The following is a 20,057-nucleotide window of genomic DNA, read 5'->3' as shown; positions in this document are numbered from 1 at the left end:
TATCTTTTCCCATTCTATCAATCCTTTCCAATAGATTATTTTAAATGAATAAATAGTTATTTTGACGTCTTCATCTGCTAATTCTAACATCTGGGACTTTGGGGGATCTTCTTCCCTGGATTGTGGATCACATTTTCCTGATTCTTCACAGTGATTTTTAATTATGTACTGTACATTGTGGGCAATATGTTGTGAGAGATACTTTGTTTTCCTTTGAAGAGCAATGAGTTTTGTTCTAGCATGCAGTTAAGTTACTGACAAATCATTTTCATTTAATGGAGGTTTGATAGGGTGGGCTTATTTTTGTTTTGCCCTTAGACCTAATCTCTAGTCCTTGGTCCTGAAATCCTTACTGATAAGGTATTGCCCTCCTAGGGTTTTAATGAAAAGCACAAGGAACTTAGTAAGTCCCGTCTTTACTTGACTGGATTTGAATTCCAAAATGTGTCTCTCCAGCACCAAGCATCTGCTGACATCTCTGCTCGGTTCTTTTAGCCTTCCACCTATGCTTTCCACTGGATTCTCTGGAGTCTCACCAGGCACGTGTGCAGTTTGAGAGTCAGCCAACAATTTGAGGAGAATTTGTACACAGAGTTTGGGGCTCCCTGTGCTGCCTCCCTCTTTTCTGGAATATCCCTCCTTAATTTCTAGCTACTCTGACAGACCCACACTCTGATCCCTGAATCCTCAGTCCTGATTCAGTCTCTCCCCGATTGAACTCTATCCCTATGTACTTTGCAAGATAAGGAGTGCCCTCAGAGAAAAAGCTGTTTATGTGTGGATCTCACCCAGTTTGTTTCCATATTTGAAGGATCATGTTTCCTCCAGTTTCTGCCTATTTTTAATCATGCCTGAGGGACTTCCAACAATTGTTTTAATTCTGATTTTATAATTGTTTGCAGTGTTCTTTTGGTCTAGAGTTCAAAATTGCTATTGACAAATGGTAGTTCAATAAAAGCTACTGTTATCACCAGAAGTGAACGCCTATCATTACTATTAAAAAACAAAACAAAACAAAACAACCTCTGCTTCTTCTAGGCAGAAATGAACTTCCCTGGAAGATGTATGTAATAGTATAAGAATGTAATAATGGTAAGAGCTAACTTAGTTACTGAGCATCCAGGACGTGCCAGACATTGTTCTAGGTGCTTTACCTAACCCAAATTTATAGATGAGAAAATGGAAGTTCAGAGACTGGCCCAAGTTCATGTAGGTAGTAAATAGGAAAGCCAGGACCCCAACCCAGACTATCTGATGTCGTAGTTGGCTCTCCTAACCACTATGCTATGCTGCTATTCAAGCACAGGCTGGTTGTTCCTTGATGGAGACAGTTTAGAAGGGATTTAAGCTGGTAGTAGAGAACCAAATTGATTAGCTTTTATGTTTCCTTGAAACTTATGAATCTATTATCTTATAAAATTATAATCCTAAATCAACTAAAAATATTAATACTTATGTCAGAGAAATTGTTTGTCCTCAATCAGAAATCCAGAAAATGTACACATAAAATATTATTTCCATTTGCACTCAGCCCCTGCAGAATCATTTCTCTTTTCTCTACTTTAGAATTTGATTTCTAGCACCCCAAGCAGAACTGTATATTTGTGGTTGCCTGGATTGCTGAAGCACTAGTTGTATATTGTGCTCATTCTGAATGCAGTGTCAAGATTCATAAACCAGCTTACTCCAAGCAGCTCAAAGCGGCAGCCTTGGAAGTCTTGAAAAATAACTATTTTGGTGTGTTTTTCCACACCACCTCAAATATATTTGAAAAATATTTTTAACTAGTGAAGTCGTTCTAAGAAAAAAATCCACAATGAAGTGTTTTTCCTCATACAAAAATTAAACCATTTTTAAGATCAAGAAAAATATCTCTTTCCTTGATATACCTCCCTTGCTATATGCTCCCTAAATTGTTTTAAACTAACTAGTCAGAAATAAATATTGTTTTGCAAAAATAAAATAAATGACAAATCCTTGAACGAAAAGCCTACAACCCTTGAAGTGACCTGTAAAATGTGTTGCATTTTACTGTAGGCTGCAATTGAAGTAAGTTTATCTACAATATGTTATCATGAGAACTCACAGGGAAAACTATTTTCTGAAATTAATTCCAGGATCAGGAATACCGGTACACGTCCTGAGTATGAGGTCTGCTTTTCCTTACAACACTATTGATCTTGCAAAGCACTGTATTTACTTGTTAAAAGTGCTGCAGGACAGAAAGCATACACCCAAGTCTCTGGCTGATCCCTAGTGAACGGGAAGGATGTAACGGTATTAAAAAAAAAAAAATGGACTCAACTCTTAGCTCCATCTTACTTTTCCATCTTTGTTTTCTTTGCCTAATTTTTATTGTCTGGTTTTAATTAATTTTACCTTGTATTGAATGCATACTTATAAGCTACCTTAAATTTCTTTTTGAGCAAGTTTGAATATAAATAACTAAATGGTCTAGATTTGACTACCACAATTTTATTTTATTTTTTTTGAGACAGAGTCTCGCTTTGTTGCTGAGGCTAGAGTGAGTGTCGTGGCGTCAGCCTAGCTCACAGCAACCTCAAACTCCTGGGCTCAAGCAATCCTTCTGCCTCAGCCTCCCGAGTAGCTGGGACTACAGGCATGCGCCACCATGCCCGGCTATTTTTTATTTATATATATATATATATATATATATATATATATATATTTTTTTTTTTTTTTAGTTGGCCAGATAATTTCTTTCTATTTTTAGTAGAGACGAGGTCTTGCTCTTGCTCAGGCTGGTCTCGAACTCCTGACCTCGAGCAATCCACCCGCCCTAGCCTCCCAGAGTGCTAGGATTACAGGCGTGAGCCACTGCGCCCAGCCGACTACCACAATTTTAAAAGTAAGAACCACTGAACCGTGAATAACAATTGACAGGCAAATGAGAATCTGAAAAAAAAAATCACAAAATATACAAAGAGAGTTTATATCCTTGATATTGAAGGATCTTGGAAATATCAAGAAAAAAAAGATGAATATATAGTTAAAAAAATTGAGCAAAGATCCTGAAGGGCATGAAAATAGAAAAAAAATGTAATGGGCCAATAAACAATGTGAATAATGCTCATCCATTGATGGACACAGGTTTGATTCCACATGTTGACTATTGTGAATAACGCTGTAATGAACACAGGAGGTGCAGGTATCTCTTTGACATACTGGTTACATTTCCTTTGTGCATATATATATATATATCTATATATCTCCAGTAGTGGGATTGCTGGATCAGATGTGAGCTCTTTGAAGGAAGGGACTGCCAAAGTGTCATTCCTTGTGTGCACAGTTCTTGGCCTATAGTGGCACTTGATTTTTTTTAGGTAAAAAGAGTGAGAAAGGATATTTTTTCCAGGAAGCAGAGGCAGACTAATGAATAAAATCTATCAAATGGACAAATGTATGCTTGAATGAATGAGCTAAGTTTGTCAGGGAAATATTAATGTATCTATGAAAAAGAGATTAAATGACCAGCCTCCAAAGGACAAAATGAAGATTTAATTTTTTTTCCTTCTATGGATCATTACCATACACTTTATAACCAAAAGAACTCTGGACAATTCCTTTCGATCTAATTATATCCTGATAATTCTAACAGCATTTCATCTAAACCACCAGGTCTAAACACTCCCAACTTGAACATTTTTCTGGACAATAAGCTCTGAAAAGGCCCATCTATCTACACCTAGGGAATAGAAACAGTTGCCTCAAATCTCCATACTTTTCAGCCTGAACTTCTTTTTTTCCCCTGGCTATTAGGGAAGATAATTAGATAGGCTGTAGAAAGTATATTTAAATATGAACATTGGTTATTTTACAGTGGTCTATCTCTAGGTAACTTACTTTTTACTTTGAACCTTTCAATATTTTGCAAATTTTCTACATTAGTTCTGAATTGCTTTTATACTGAGAAAAGAAATCAGTCCAAGAAATTCTTGTGAATCTTGTGGGGGAGAATTAAATTAGGAAAGTCGTGAAACTACTTAGAAATCTTTGAACTTCTTAGAAATCTACTGAGTTTTCGTATCATGGACAACATAAAGGGAGGGTTCAGGGTGATTTGTGTTTGGGCAGAATCTGGTTATAGACCTGTTCCTTTCTAAACTGTTAAATGTAAAATGTATAAATGTTATCTTAAATATCAAACATGAGCAAAAGCAATTCATTTGCAATTAATTTTGAACTGTCTCCAAAGTTCCAGTGGAAAACATGCTTGCTGTAACAAAAATTCCTATGCCTCTCTGAACCCAGCTTTTTAACTAATGAATTTAATTATGAAGAAAACTGCTGTCACCAAAGCATTCTTCTTAATCATGCCTGTGTTTATGACAAAAAATTTCTGTTGCCATGGAAATTTTAGAGTCAAAGTTGCAATTTATATGGCTCTACTGAAGTGGAAAGCAAAAATAGGAAATGAATCTTTGGTAAAGAGAAACTTCTTTCTTAATATATTTTTTAAAACATTGAAATTATGGATGGTAGATGGATTTTACAAGTGAATCTCCTTTTGCATAATAGGCAGTCATGTAAAAAGTTCTGCATATATCTAATTTTGGAAAATCAAATGGTTTAAAATATAACGAGGGAACTTACAATTGATAGGAATTGCACAGGGAATCTGCCTCAATTTAATTAAACATATATTAAGGCTCTACTATCTTATATTAAAAATTAATATTTTCATAGATTGAGTTTTCTAAAATTGGGCATATGTATATAGTTTAACATTAGTTTCAAAATGATTTTTAGTTGTCATTAAACTCAAAATAATGGAACCAGATGTGAACTACTCAGTTACAGTTATATAATGAGCAGAATCTCAGCTCACATTTAATAGCTATTTCTTGATAGGTAAGCCAAAAACCATGCAAAGCTTGGCAGCCAAGAAGATGAGAAAGGTGCATGATGTGTTTGTTTTTAAATTATGAAAAATATTATGTGTGCAAAAAAAGTAGAGACTGATATAAAAAGCATTCAGCTTAACAAAGAAAATTTTACAAATACAGATGAAACCTCTTTGGCATTCTTCTTAGAGCTGATTCTCCCTCCTTCATCTAAGAGAGGCCACAAGCTTGAATTTGGTGTCAACCATTAACTTGTGTTAAACATTTTTTTAGTATATATGTATATAACCATAAATACTATCTCATTTCACCCATTTTTAAACTTTATATAAACAGTATCTTCCTATATATATCCTTCTGCAACACTTTTTTTTCTTTTGCTTGGCTTGCTTTTGATGTGACTCCAGATTGATACGTCTCTTATTATTAATTCATTTATGAATGTTGTTTAGAATTCTATTATGTATTCATTTATAACTTTTGTATAATATCCTCTTGTATGAGCACACCATTATTTATTTATCCATTCTCCACCTGAGGGTTATTTAGTAGGTTTTCTTTTTTTTTGCTATCATAGTTAACGCATCAGTGAACATTTTTGCACAAGACTTCTTGGACACACGAGTGGGAGTTCCTTTTGTGGGATACACCACAAGCATTTCAAATAAGAGAAAATGGCAAAGAGTAGTTAAGGAGTGGACTTCTAGGTCCACTGTTTTCTCCCCTAACCCACAGTTAAGGGCTTATTCAATCCTATGCCCATATAGATGATATTAAATAAATAAATAATAATATCAAATTGTTTTATGAATTGAAGAAGTCCTTGGTGACATTATGTATAGTTCACTTAACATTCCAGGCTTTACGGACACCCTGTAAATTCCAAGATACATTACGAGAAACAATGTGCTCAGTCTCAAACCGAATGAAACCCAAAGGAATGTGGGGCAAGCTCACACGCTCATGACACCCTTGAGCTAAGGTTGTAATAAGGCCGTCAAAATATAACAGCATAAAACCACGTGCCAAAGGGCACCGTTAACAGAGCCAAATGAGAAGGGCACCTGGAAGTGCCCTAGGAGTCCTGGGAGGCAGACACCCTTGTGCACAGTCTTTTGAACTGGGATGGAAGGATTAGCATAATGTCCGGAAGGGGAAGGAAGGGCAATGTAGACCAGAGGAAAAAGCCAAGTTTCTAGTACTCTCCAGAAATATATCACTTTTTCTCTGCAATTCACTGAAGGAGAACAAGTCAGCTGGGCTGGGGAATGTGTAAAGTGCCTACACATGAAGTGAAGCGAGGCCACTGCATTTAAGCCTCTGAACAGCTGGCAGGTGGTCAATTTTTAAAGCAATCTTTTGGAGATTGGCATGAAGAAAGATACGGGAAGTGCTGGGGTTTTATTACCTATCACTTAGCTGCCGGCACTGGAGCCTCTTCTCTCCCTTCCCAGGATTCCCTCCCCTTTTTGTCTGTTTCCCTTCTTCTCCCTGTATCAGTCTGCCTCCTGTCATTCCCTGTTATAATTACCACAAATAGAAAACATCACAGGTGTCTGCTATAAACCATTTGCAGCTACTGTATACTGCATTTAAAAAAGAAAGCAGCTGCAAATTGTGTAATTTGGTCTTTTTAAAAAGAAAACCCTGACAGACATTTCTGGAAATAAACACATCTTTCATCCTGGTAGATTTTGAATTTTCTTTTTGTTTGTACTTAAGCCCAGTTCATCGTCATTTCCTCACTGCCTTGCACAGAAAGTTACAGCTTTAACCAGTGAGTGTTGCTCCAATTTTAGAGGAGATGAGGAATTTCTGGAATGATAGCTTAAAATGGGGAAGCTGTGACTGTGTGGTCTGGTGCAGTTTTAGACAGTGTTTCTCTCAGGCAAAACAACACCCAAGAATAACAGCATCTGTAAGTAACTGAAACTGGGGAAAAAGTTAAAAATGTTCTGAAATGTTATATTATCTGCTATAGTTGGAAGAGACCTGCCTTCGCCATGGGAAACCAACATGTTGGCACAAACAACACTGGGGACCCAGCTACCATGCTTTCTTGGGGCATCTATTCATTCTGCAAGTTATTTTTGAAAATCTGCTCCTGCGGCAGATGATAGGTGGTCCGGTTTTACCTTAGGGCTCAGCTATGTCCTCTCCCTTGACTTCTCAATTTCCCAGAGCCATGGAGTACGTGGGTGCAAGAGCAGGGGAAGTCAGCTTAGCAATGAAGAGCTTGGATTCTCCAGTTAGGATTTAAATCCTGGCTCTACCTCTGATTGTGATCACTGGGCAAGTTATTTAACCACCTTCTGTTTCCTCATCTGTAACATGGGGTCATTAATATCATGTGCATTGTGGTCATAATTCTTGGGAAGACAGAGGGAAATGATGCCTGTGAAGCACTTCCTAATTCAGTGCCTGGCAGGGTAAATGCTTCAGAAAGGATGGGCTATAATGGTAGTGGTAAGGGTGGTAGAGTCCTTTGCTTTCCCTTTTTCAGAACTCCATGGTGCCATCTTGCGTGGGTTATAGCTGTCCATCCATGCATTCATGCAACAGACATTATAGACCTCTACTGTGTGCCAGGCATTGTACTAGGGTTCTAAAGGAACAGCACATGCATTTATATTCACTAATATTTAAAATAAAGAAAAATGAAAAGCATTCAACTAGTAAAAGCTTAAGAGCGACAAAGAATAGAAGATGGGCATACACATTCATGGGAAATTAACATTAGATTGAACCACATCTGTATTACATAGGTAATCTGTTGTGCCTTTCTTGCCCTTGATGGCCAAACTCTGTACAATAAGTTAAACTTCCAATATTGAAAAACTCAAATCCTTCAAAGTGTTCTCTAACCCAGTAGAGAAATTTTTAAACCACATCCCCAGGCCAAAGGACTTGGAAGCCTTCGCCACATAAAAGCCATCACCGTCCTAATGGCTTTTCTGTTTGAACCAAACTTTATTTCATATGAGGGTATAATCATCAGGCAAGGCATTTTTTCCTCTAAATTGGCCAGGAAATATTTTTTTTGCTCTTTCTCTATCATTACAACATGCTTCCTTTTGTTCTTCTTGTCTTTTGTTTCTTTCCCTTCCATTATATTTTGCATTCCTATCTTCCCTAGAGGACATGCCATCATTCATTCTACTCACTGCTTTCACTCACCCAATATTTATTAAATGTCTACTAGTGCCAACAACTTGTCACTCTTCTCCTCAGTCACCTGTAACTGTACCCTATCATCTACTGATTCAAGCCCAAAGTCTTCATTCTAGTTCATTCTTAGAGCTTATTTTCTATAATAACCATGCATACTCCAGACAAGTAGTAGGCAAGTCCTTTGCACATATACCCTACGTATTTTCATTTTTATGCCTCTGTTCTATAGTGTCTCCACTTCCAGCAAATTTTTTAGCAAATTTTCAAACACTAAAATCATTTTTATCCATAAATGTTTTGTTAAAGACTTGTTTCCTCTCTGTAGTATTCTAGGATAATTCTATAATAGCTTAGTTTTCTCAGACTTTGGAACTTCATGAATGTCTACACTTAAAAAATTAGGAACCAACACAAGGCTGCTATTTTTTTTCTTTTATTATCAAGTGAGACTATTTTCATTTTCTTTCTTTTTTTTTTAAAGTTATCTCAAGGATCAAGTGAGACTATTTTAAAATGCCAGTTACCAGCTACTGTTACCATTGCTTCATAAAAGAAGTGCCTTTTTAACACCAGTACAAAGTAGGAAATTGATAATCTCAGAACAAAGGACAATATATTAAACCAATTTAGCTTTAGAAAAATACATTTATGTTATTTATTAATATTTTTTTTTTTTAGCATGAGTATCCATCCATTCATGGACCAACATCTGGGAAGCATTCATGTGTGGCATTGTTAGATGCTAGACAAAATGAGTCAGAGACTCATGGTCCTCTTCCAGATTGGCTGGGAAATGAAACTCTTAGATCTCTATTACTATATCAGCCAGTGTGCTAAGCACCTTATTACTCCATCTCAATTTAACACACACAGCAATCCTGTGAGGTAAATATTAATATTCCTATTCTACAGATGAGGAAATGAAAGCTTAAAAATTTAATTCCCTAAAGTAGCAAAGCTAGCAAGTGATGAAGTTACTATTCAAACCCAGGTCTTATAATTCCAAAGCTGGTGCTCTAAAATTCTATGCAACATTATCTCTAGGAAGTATAAAATATGGAAGGTCTAATTTGCCACAGATTTCTTCCCAAGCCATGTGGAAAAATTTCCAAAGGTGAACTTGCCACATGTTAAGATTTAATGCAGGGTTTCTCAACACTGGCACTATTGACATCTTGAGCTGGACTGTCCCTTGTTGTGGGGGCTGTCCTGTGCATTGTAAGATGTTTAGCAACATCCTTGGCCTCTACCCACTAGATGCCACTAGTACTCTGCAGTTATAACAACCAAAAATGTCTCCAGACATCGTCAGATGTCAGCTAAGGGCGAAATCGCTCCCAGTTGAGAGTCATTGGTTTAATCCAATCTTGCTGTATGGACCTGTCTAAAGACAACTTAAACATAAACTACTGCAATCATGCGAATAGTTGCACAGTGTGCAAACTCCTTTTCTACGAATAGCTCTGAAAGATAGGTTAATAAGCAACAGCATTGTCATTTAATTCAAATACAATTGAAAACATTCCTCGAAATTATAGTTTTTAAAGAAATTCAGCTTGTGTAAGAAAAGAATTTCATTTTGGTCATTATAAAAGGACGGTTCCAGAAACTTATTTCAAACCCAGAGAAACAATAACAATTAAATCCTTTATAAGGTTACCGTGTAAAGGAAGTTCAGGAATAATCGACACCATCCAGTTGAAAAGGCTTCCTCCTGATACAATACAACCATTAGCGAGATCAAAAAGTCTCTCAAGATTGAATATAGCTGGAAGTGAGATATCAAATGGGACCTGAGAAAAAGCATAAAATTGTTCATAAAATGCACTGTTTCAAACTGTTGACTAAGTACAGTTCTCAAAATACTCAAACACCAATTTCATATGAAAGATAGTTAACTTTTGTGCTTTAGTAAGGCACAAAGTTCCACATCTCTACACTGCTGAAATGTCAGATACATCATTCTCTATCCTCTCAAGATTCACAGATTAGCCTATAAAATAGCAAATACTCCCAAAAATATGGACTATTTGTATTTATATAATCATTGCACATAGTTCTAAATGTAGGACTTTTGGCCCTGCTCTAACGAAATGCTTTCCTTTATAACAGATTGACCAGTTGAAAAAACATCCCCTTCCCTCATTTTGAGCACAGAGCCTTGCCACAGTGGCCAGGGAAGCAATGGCAAATTATGTTTGGAAATCACTCCGTCTGAAAGAGGCACCAGGTCACCACCACCAAGAACTAGTGCAGCCAGACTCATTTTGAGCAGGCTGAAAAATGGAAAATAAAGATTGCTTTTGTGGTCATAGCATTGGTTATTTGATTGGAGGAGGGCAGGGGTGGAGAGAAAAAAAAATGAAGGAAAGAAAATAAATGTTTACTGGGGACCCACTTCATGCCGATCAAGATAAATGCTTTTGAAGGTGAATGAGCAAATGCCATATAGAATGACCACAGTGAATTAGAGCCTTGTGAGTCTGAATCCTGGTAAGAAATTAGAGGACAAGTTTTTATTAATTTCTTGTCTGTTTGTTAAGTGAACCATTCATTTCTTTTTATTCTCAAGAAAGCATAATGAACCTAAACGTGAATGTCACATTTAGAGTCTGGTTTTTGCTAACTTTTTCTTCACTTTAGTGGATTAAAAAAATGGCAAAGCATTCCAGTACCTTCTGTAACTTCAAACAGTAAAGAGGTGAATAACTAAAAAATTAATAATATTTCCCTTCCTTGATCAATCCTGATGCAATCAATGTTTCCAGATCCTTCCATAATGGCTTTTTTTAAAAATGGAATAATTAAGTTTCCATTATTTGCTTTTTAAAATAACAATATATTAATATAAGAGAAATCCCTCCTTAATTAATTCAGGGAGGCAGAATAACTACATGGAGGTTAAGAGTGTGCATTCTGCAGTAAGACAAGACGGTCTGGTTTAAATTCAGTCCTCACCACATACCAGCTATGTGAGGCCAGGTAAAATATTAGATCTGTTTGAACTTTAATTTCTTCATCCATAAAATAGAAACAATAATAGTTTCTATATCTTCTTGTTGTTATAAGGATGAAATGAGTCTATATATATATATATATAAATATATAAAAAACACTTAGAATGGTGCCTAGCACACAATGATCACTCCATAAAGGCTACATATTATCATTATTGAACACATCCTATTTAATGGCCACATAACAATTCATGGGTTGGCTGTATCCTGACTTACTGAATTATTCTCCATAGAGGTTATTTCTTGTATTTTGTACTTGCTTGCCTATTTATATATATCCTTAGGTACAAGTGCTTTTAATTTCTGTACTACTGATTCCCTAAAGTTGTTTTATTTAGTCAAAAGGTGTTTACCTTTGACATTTTAACATTTATTGCCAGAATTACTTTCCAAATAGGTTGTGGCAATTATATTTCAACCAGCAATATATGAAGGTTTCCCTACACCCAAGGTAACATATTATGGAAGGTTACAAATCGTTGTTATCGCTGTTTTGCTATTTAATTACTATTTTTTTTCATTCAGAAAACAAAGAGAAACATTTTGGAAAGCTAAGATTAACTGGTTTATTAATATGTTGAAAATATATGCATTTACCATGATTATTTTGGTTGTATTGCACTGTTATTTAACTGCACTAAATATTCCACCAATTTTATGATAATGAATGAACTCATGTCCAATTTAATAACCTTTAGCAGATGATTTTCAAAGTAGTATACAAAGAAATAATAATTAGCATTAAAATATTTGTATTTTCTTTTGTGCTACATCTCTTCTTCCCATGTTAAAGATACGACTGGCTTTTAAAAAAAAAAACCAGAGCAGCCAAGTTAGTTTTTACTTAACATTAGAGTTATCTTCATGACATAATTTATATACTAGATACAAATAGAGCATTTTGGCCTCTGACCCTTGTCATTGAACCTCCAGAAACAAGTGGCCATTTGTCAAGGAAGAAGATTAATTGCTTAGTTTATTTATAGAGGTCACGAGTGAAAGCTTCAGATCAGAAAGATGAAATAAAAGCAGTTGTCACCCAGGAATTATTAATCCTTGTTGGTCCTCAGGAGAACACAAATTACCCTAAAATGTCATGAACCTAACCTTGTGTTATTACTCCTTCCTTTCTAGATACCCTGGGCATTTTAAGCCCTTTGATAGACAAGTCAAGTACTTCAAATTCCAGCTATTTCTATCATGTTGAAACACAGGATTCTATATTTTCCTATCACTGAACACATTTTTTAATGTAAACTTCTGATTGAATTACATGGACAGAAAAAGTGGATAAATCACAAATATGCAACTTGAATATATATATGTTTTTTCAAAATAAGCATACTCATGTAACCATCACCCAGATCAAGAAATAGAACATAATCAGTACTTGAGGAGTCTCTCCAGTGCTCCCCTCCTAGTCACTGATCAGGTGTATATACATATATACGTGTATACACACACACACATATATACACATAAATTATATATGTGTGTTTGTTTTTACTGTATATAAATAGAATCATACAATATACAACATGTACTTTTTTGTGTCCGGCTTTTCTGCTCAACATTATGTTCTTGACGTTCATCTATGTTGTTGAGTATAGCAATGGTTTGTTCATTCTTATTGATGCATAGTTTTCATTGTATAAATGTATCACAATTTATTCATTTTTCCAGTTGATAGTCATTTGAGTTATTTCAAATTTTGGTACTATGAATAAGCATATTTTTGGTGCACATAGGTATACATTTCTGTTAGGCATATACATGAAAGTGGAATTTGTGGGCCATGGGATATGTGTACATTCATCTTCAAGCTGATTTTACCAAACAGTTTTCTAATTTACACTCCCTACTAGTAATGTGTATGGGCTGCAATTATTCCATATCTTCACAAGCTTTGATAATTTCAGTTTAAAATTTTGGTCATTCTGGTGTGTTTTACATGTGTCAGATATCACTTTATGTTTTTAATGTCATGTTCTTGACAACTAATAACATTGGATTTATGTATAGGTCTCTTTGTTGAAGTGCAAGTCTCTTGTCCAATTTATACTGAGTTGTCTTTTTCTCATAGATGTATACAAGAATTCTTAATATGTTGTAGAAACCAGTCTCTGTTGGAGTATTTATAAATACTTTCTCCCACGCTGTGACTTGCCATTTTACCCACTTAATGGTATCTTATAGTCCAATTTATCAGCCTTTCCTTTGTGACTGGTACTCTTTTAAGTGGATCCTATTTATGAAACCTTTGCCACCACCAAGATCATGAAGATATTCTCTTACGATTTCCTCTAGAAGCTTTATTGTTTCATCTTCTACATTTGTTTCTACAATCAATTTGGAATTGATTTTGTATATTCTATAAGGTAAGGATCGAAGTGCATTATTTTTAGATTCCCAATTGACCCAACTTGCTTATTGAAAAGACTATTCCTTCCTCATTGTACTGAACAGTCACTTCTGTCATAAATCATGGGACTGCAGATGTATGGATCTCTTCCTGGACTCTCTATTCTATTTATATATTTATAGAATAGAGTCTCTTTCTCTCTCAATTCTCTATCTCTATTTACCTATACTTACTTCAATTTCACGCTGTGCTATTGTAGCTCTTTAATAAGATTTGATAGCTAGAAGTTTAAATCCATCAGTGTTGTTCTTTTTCTGGATGGTCTTAGCTATTCTAAGTCCTTTGTACAACCATGTACATTTTCTGATACTTATAAATGATAGCTTTTTAAAATTTTTTAGTTCTAATTGTTGCCTCTGCTATATAGAAATGAAATTTATATTTGCGTTGATAGTATATAGTAACTTTGCTAAATTCACTTATTTGTTCTAGGAGTTTTTCTGAAGACTATTTTGAATTTTCTATGTCTACGAATAATAAGAGTTTTAATTTTTCCTTTCCCACATTTATACATTTTTGGAGATTCTTCCTTTATTTTACTGGCCAAGAACTCTCATAGAGTATACTGAACATATAATTAGTTGGCTTTTCAATTCAGGGGAAAGGGGAAGTTTTAATTAATGAATGGCAGTGTGAAATTGTCTGCTACCAAAATTGCATCCCTATTTTTACTTATATCCTTTGCTATTTTTATTAAATTTATTCCTAGGCATTTTATAATTTTTCCACTACTGTGAATGGAGTTTTAAAACTTTCCACTTTACATTATTATTCCTAGAAGAAAGACATTCTTGATTTTTATATCCAGCCACTTTGCCACATTCTCCTAGTTCCAATTATTTCTAAAAACTCTTGAGTTTTGGTTTTACATCATTTACAAATAAATATAATTTTGTCTGTTATTTCTTAATATTTATGTTTACTAATTTGTTCTCTTGCCTTATTGCAATAGCTAAAACTTTCAAAATAATGTTGATTCACGGAAAAGATATTGATCACTATTAGTCCTAAAACCTCTACTTAAATTATGAATATAATTATAATTGGGAAGCTACCTAAACATGGTGAGAGTAATTTATGAGACAAATCTTATTAAATATTAAAATTAAAAAAGCCACTACATCAAAATCATGAATGCCAGGTTTTAAAATGTTAAGGTAGGTGAAAATGCTAAATTTATCTTACAGCCAAAGCACATCAATGTCATAAATGGTTAAGAGAACCTAAATGTGTTTTAGGAAGTCAGAGTTAATATCTTCTCCCTAGAGAGTTCAAGACTTAAAAAAATAAAATTTACGAGATTTCAAATAAAATGATAGCATTAAAAAGGAGGCTAGGCACGGTGGCTCACACCTGTAATCCTAGCACTCCGGGAGGCCGAAGTGGGTGGATCGCTCAAGGTCAGGAGTTCGAGACCAGCCTGAGCAAGAGCGAGACCCCTGTCTCTACTAAAAAAATAGAAAGAAATTATCTGGCCAACTAAAATATATATAGAAAAAATTAGCCAGCATGGTAGTGCATGCCTGTAGTCCCAGCTACTCGGAAGGCTGAGGCAGAAGGATTGCTTAAGCCCAGGAGTTTGAGGTTGCTGTGAGCTAGGCTGACGCCACGGCTCTCACTGTAGCCAGGGCAACAAAGTGACACTCTGTCTCAAAAAAAAAAAAAAAAAAAAAGATGAACAACTGTTAAATTCTTTTTTTTTTTAAAGAAAAAAAAAAAAAGGAAAGTATTTCTTTAGCGATCTTTCTTGACCTGTATCTGTATAATCTTAATTTACTTGGATAGGTAAAGTGAAGCTACATGATTTTTTTTACAAAGTAAACACACTCATGAGACATAGATACTTTAACAGACTTGCCCAGGGTTCCTTAGCTAGTTAATGTCAGGGTCAGGATCCGTGCCCAGATGAGCTGGCTGTTCAGAACATGTCCTTAACTACCTGCTGCATTGCCTGTCCCCAGCACCCAACTATGCTCTGAACTCCCTCCCACCGTGCGTGTCAACCACTGGCAAGTCCAAGGCTCTCCATGCAATACCCCTGCTCCCTGCAGCCTGCCCCACTCCCACCTGACTCAGACTCCTGCTCCTCCCAGGGGGTCAGGGGCTCTCTGCACACCTATGCTTTTCCAGCTCCAGCTTTTGGAAATTTTATGGATGGTTCTAGGATTCTATAGGGAATGAGAAGTTTTTTATGTTTCTTTTTGCTTTTGTTTTTATAAATAGCTTTGAGTTCAAATTGTCTAGGATAAAGTACTAAGGAATCCTGGTTCCTTCTCCTAGGTCAGGAAGGGCTTTGTGGAGAGAAAGAAAGAAAACAGCTTGGCAGGTAGCAGACTGTGACTATGTTTTTAAGGAGCAATATTAAAGAAATGGTGATGATCTTGCCTGCCTACAGAGGATAAAAGCCTGAAATAGTAAGAAAAGAGGAAAGGAAGTTCATCAAGTGGGGACATAATGAAAGACATAATCTGGCCTGGATTTGAACTTGTTTGGGAAAGTTTTGAAAGCCATAAGAGAGTTACAAGTTGTCAATTTTTGCCAAAGTTATATTTTATATGAATTTCTGCGTGAAAACTAGATTCTATTGTAATGAAGATTTTTATTACTTGTGTTCTTTTGTTCAACAATTTTCCTCTATCAAAGGAAAATCATATCATCTTTGAAGTATCTCTGATTTTTTTCAATCCAATGAGTTTTTACTGAGCACCTACTCTGAGACCTCTTCTTCCCTCTCTTGGCGCAGTGTCAGAGCCTTCTCATCAATTCTAAGTGTTCAATGACCAAAGAAAAAGAACGAGGGTGCTAAACTTTCCTAATCAATTAGTTTTCCCTATTCTTGTCATTGGTAAGTGAGATATTGAAAAATTGCGAGCTTTGTGATATGGATGGATTTAACTTTTCCTCCTTCCAAAAATCTTAAAGCACAGAGAGCAAGAGCCATGAAAAATAAAATTTAATAGCTTGAAAGAAAGCAAATAGTCTTTTCATCCAGCATTCTCACATATAAGTTTCTCTACTATGTTTTCTATCTCTTCTTACTATATCACCTTTCTCTGAAGTTAATGATTTATTGAATTTTTTTCTAGACTGGGGAAAAACATGCATTCCGAAGTAGAAAGGATAATATGATATTAGTACTAGCTTACTTAAGAATCGATATCACGAATGACTGGCGGCCCATCTAATAAAAGTTCCAGATGAGAAAGAACTAGACGTATTTGGTTTTACTGTATTTTATATGATTAAGAAAATCCCAATGCCAGCAATAATAGAGATTATTTTCCTCAAACTAACAGAAACAGCACCCAACTCTTAGGAAGGTGAGAAGGGCTTTTATACAGCTCCACCAAACCACTAAAAATTTCACACTTTTCAGAGAACAAGATTATCTTTTCATCACTCTAATTTTTGCATTAATAAAACTTTAAATATGATAGGAAAGGGGTTTTTTACATAATATGAGATAAAACGGTCATATTGATGAGATGGTAGAAATCTTTTAATATTAAATTTTAAAGAAATAACATTATTATAAAAGGCATTTTGCAGAGAACAAGAAAATTGGAAATTAAGGACAAGATGTAGTAGAGAAAGCATGTGTGCAGGGAATTGGTTCAAATGTTACATTGTTTAAGAATAGGAAAACAGATTCTTCTTAAATCATCATCACCATCACCACCCTTGCCATCATCACTTTACAATGACTGAGCCCCAGCTGTGTATGGCGTGTCCTTGAGCTGTTGAGTTCACCTTTTAATAAAGGATCATTCTTGCTCAGGCACAGAAAACCAAAAACACCTGAACAATGTGAGGGGCTCTGTCTCCCTTCTCATATCTAAGTGGATGTTTTGAACCATGGCCTCTTTATTCGAATACAGGAAGAGAGCCTCCATGGAAGAAATATCTTGTAGGATATGATAGCCTTTGGAATATACGTTTCAAACTCAATTTTATATTATGTTTATTGTTTAGAATTGTGGTATAATAAAAAATAAATACTTAGTCTTTGTCCTGGATTCCTGGCACAGAGCTCCTAGAACAGTTGGAATTTACTGTATTATGCTAAGGAATGGGGGGAATGATTAAATTCAATCACCCCTCACCAACCCCTAATGATTTAATCAATCATGCCTACGTAAAGAAATCTCCATGGAAACTCCTAAGGACAGGTTTGGGGGAGCTTCCAGAGTGGTGAACACATGGGGATCCTGGGAGGGTGGTGCAACAAAAGCATGGAAGCTCCACACCCCTTCCCCCATGCCTTGCCCTATGCACCTCTTCTATCTGGCGTCCCCATGTTGTATCCTTTATAATAAAGTGGTCATCATAAAGCACTCTCCCAAGTTCTGGGGGTTGTTCCATTGAATTATTGAATCTGAGGAGTGGGTTGTGGCAATTCTCGATTTTGTAGTTGGCCAGGCAGAAGTGTGGGTAGTCTGGGCACCCCACTTGCAGCTGGCATCTGAAGTGAGGGCAGTCTTGTGGGAGTGTGGGGCCTATGCTAATGCTGGGTACTTAGTGTCAGAATTTTTTTTTATTTCAAAATATTACTGGAGTACTAATGTTTTTGGTTACATGGATTGCTTTTGTAATGCTTGAGTCATGGCTATAAGTGTGCCCATCACCCAGCTAGTGTTCATTGTACCCATTAGGTAGGTTTTTGCCCCTCCCTTCCTCCCCCTTCCTCCTGCTTGATTTCCATTGAGTTTTACTTCTCTCTATGCACATGTGTGTTCTTTGGTTAATTCCAATTTAATAGTGAGTACATGTGGTGTTTGTTTTTCCATTCTTGAGATACTTCACTTAGGATAATGGTCTCCAGTTCCATCCAAATTGTTGCAAAAGGCATTAATTCATCCTTTTTATGTCTGAGTAGTATTCCATGGTATACATATACCACATTTTGTTAATCCACTCATGAATTGATGGGCACTTGGGTTGATTGCACATCTTTGCAATTAGGAATTGTTCTATAATAAACATCTGAGTGCAGGTGTCTGTTTGATAAAATGACTTCTTTTCCTTTGGGTAAATACCCAGTAGTGAGATCGTTGGATCAAATGGTAGGTCTACTTTTAGTTCTCTGAGAAATCTCCATTCTGTTTTCCATAGAAGTTTTACTCATTTGCAGTCCCACCAACAGTGTACAAGCGTTCCTTTCTCTCTCCATCCATCCCAGCATCTATTGTTTTTGGACTTTTTAATAAAAGCCATTCTAATAGGGATAAAGTGATATCTTATTGTGGTTCTAATTTGCATTTCTCTGATGATTGGTGACATTGAGCATTTTTTCATATGTTTATTGGCCATTTATCTCTCTTCATTTGAAAAGCTTCTGTTCATGTCTTTTGCCCACTTTCTAATGGCGTTTTTTTCCTTGCTGATTTGTTTGACTTCTTTGTAGATTCTGGGTATTAGCCCTTTATTGGATGTATAGCTTGTGAATATTTTTTACCATTCTGTAGGTTGTCTATTTCCTCTGTTGATTATTTCCTTAGCTGTGCAGAAGACTTTTAATTTAATCAAGTCCCATTTATTTATTTTTGTTGTTGCTGTGATTGCCATTGGTGTCTTAGTCATAAATTCTTTGCATAGGCTGATATCTAGAAGAGGTTTTCCTACATTGTCTTCTAGAATTCTTACGGTTTCATGCCTTACATGTAAGTCTTTTATCCATCTTGAATTAACTTTTGTTGAGTGCTAAGAGATATGAATTCTGATTCATTCTTCTGTATGTAGCTATCCAATTTTCTTAGCACCATTTACTGAATAGGATTCTTTTCCCCAGTGTATATTGTTGTCTGCTTTGTCAAAGAGCAGGATGGTTTTATATCTGGGTTCTCGGTTCTGTTCCATTGGGCTATGTTTCTATTTTTGTGCCAATACCATACTGTATTGTTTTCAATTCTGGTAGTATAATTTGTAGTATAGTTTGAAATCTGGTAATGTGATGCCTCCAGCTTTGTTCTTTTTGTTTAGAATTGCTTTGGCTATTCGGGCTCTGTTCCAGTTCCAAACAAAGCATAAAATTATTTTTTCTAGATCTGTGAAATACGATGTTGGTATTTTGATAGGCATTGCATTGAATCTGTAAATCACTTTCGGTAGTGATTTTAACAATGTTGACTCTACCGATCCATGAGCATGTGGGCCTGTCCCTGGGTCCTTGAAGATCAATCCCTGTCCGTGCCATGGAGAAGTATGTTGGTCCTGAGTTACCTACGGTGTGCTCAAGCAGGTTTGATATTCCTCTGCTTCCAGTTGTTTCCTGCTCTGATGGAGCAGCCAGGCAAGAAGCACCAAGGAAGGCCAGTGAACAGGGAGCTCGCAGTCCAAGCACCCCTTAGTTTTCTGAAGATCTTTAAGAGGAAAGGTTTGAGCCCCACTCTCTGTGGAAGCCCCAGTGTGGTAGACACACCAACAGAGGGGAAGTAGCTTCTTTTGACAGCCCTGGCTCAATTGTCTCTCTTGGCAGCTGTGGGTGGGGGAGGAGAAGGGGAAGAAAAGAGTCTGAATGAAGGAAAGCTAGCACTCTGGTCATCTCTGTTCCTCTTTCCAGAAGGCAGCCTGCCTGGAATGTCC

The 20,057-nt window shown here is 36.0% G+C and overlaps 1 protein-coding gene across 1 annotated transcript in view; it reads right to left on the bottom strand.

Moving 5' to 3' along the window:
* Positions 1 to 9,646: 9,646 nt before the first annotated feature.
* Positions 9,647 to 20,057, bottom strand: part of CFAP54 (cilia and flagella associated protein 54) — a 282,672-nt gene continuing 272,261 nt past the window's right edge. Inside the window, exon 68 of the mRNA XM_069491252.1 lies at positions 9,647 to 9,829. Coding sequence (XP_069347353.1) covers positions 9,647 to 9,829 — 183 coding nt within the window. The remainder of the gene's footprint in view (positions 9,830 to 20,057) is intronic.

Source organism: Eulemur rufifrons, chromosome 16 (genome assembly GCF_041146395.1).
Source record: "Eulemur rufifrons isolate Redbay chromosome 16, OSU_ERuf_1, whole genome shotgun sequence".
NCBI classification, from domain to species: domain Eukaryota; kingdom Metazoa; phylum Chordata; class Mammalia; order Primates; family Lemuridae; genus Eulemur; species Eulemur rufifrons.
The sequence above is the reverse complement of the archived record's forward strand: the minus strand, read 5'-3'. Positions and strand labels throughout refer to the sequence as shown.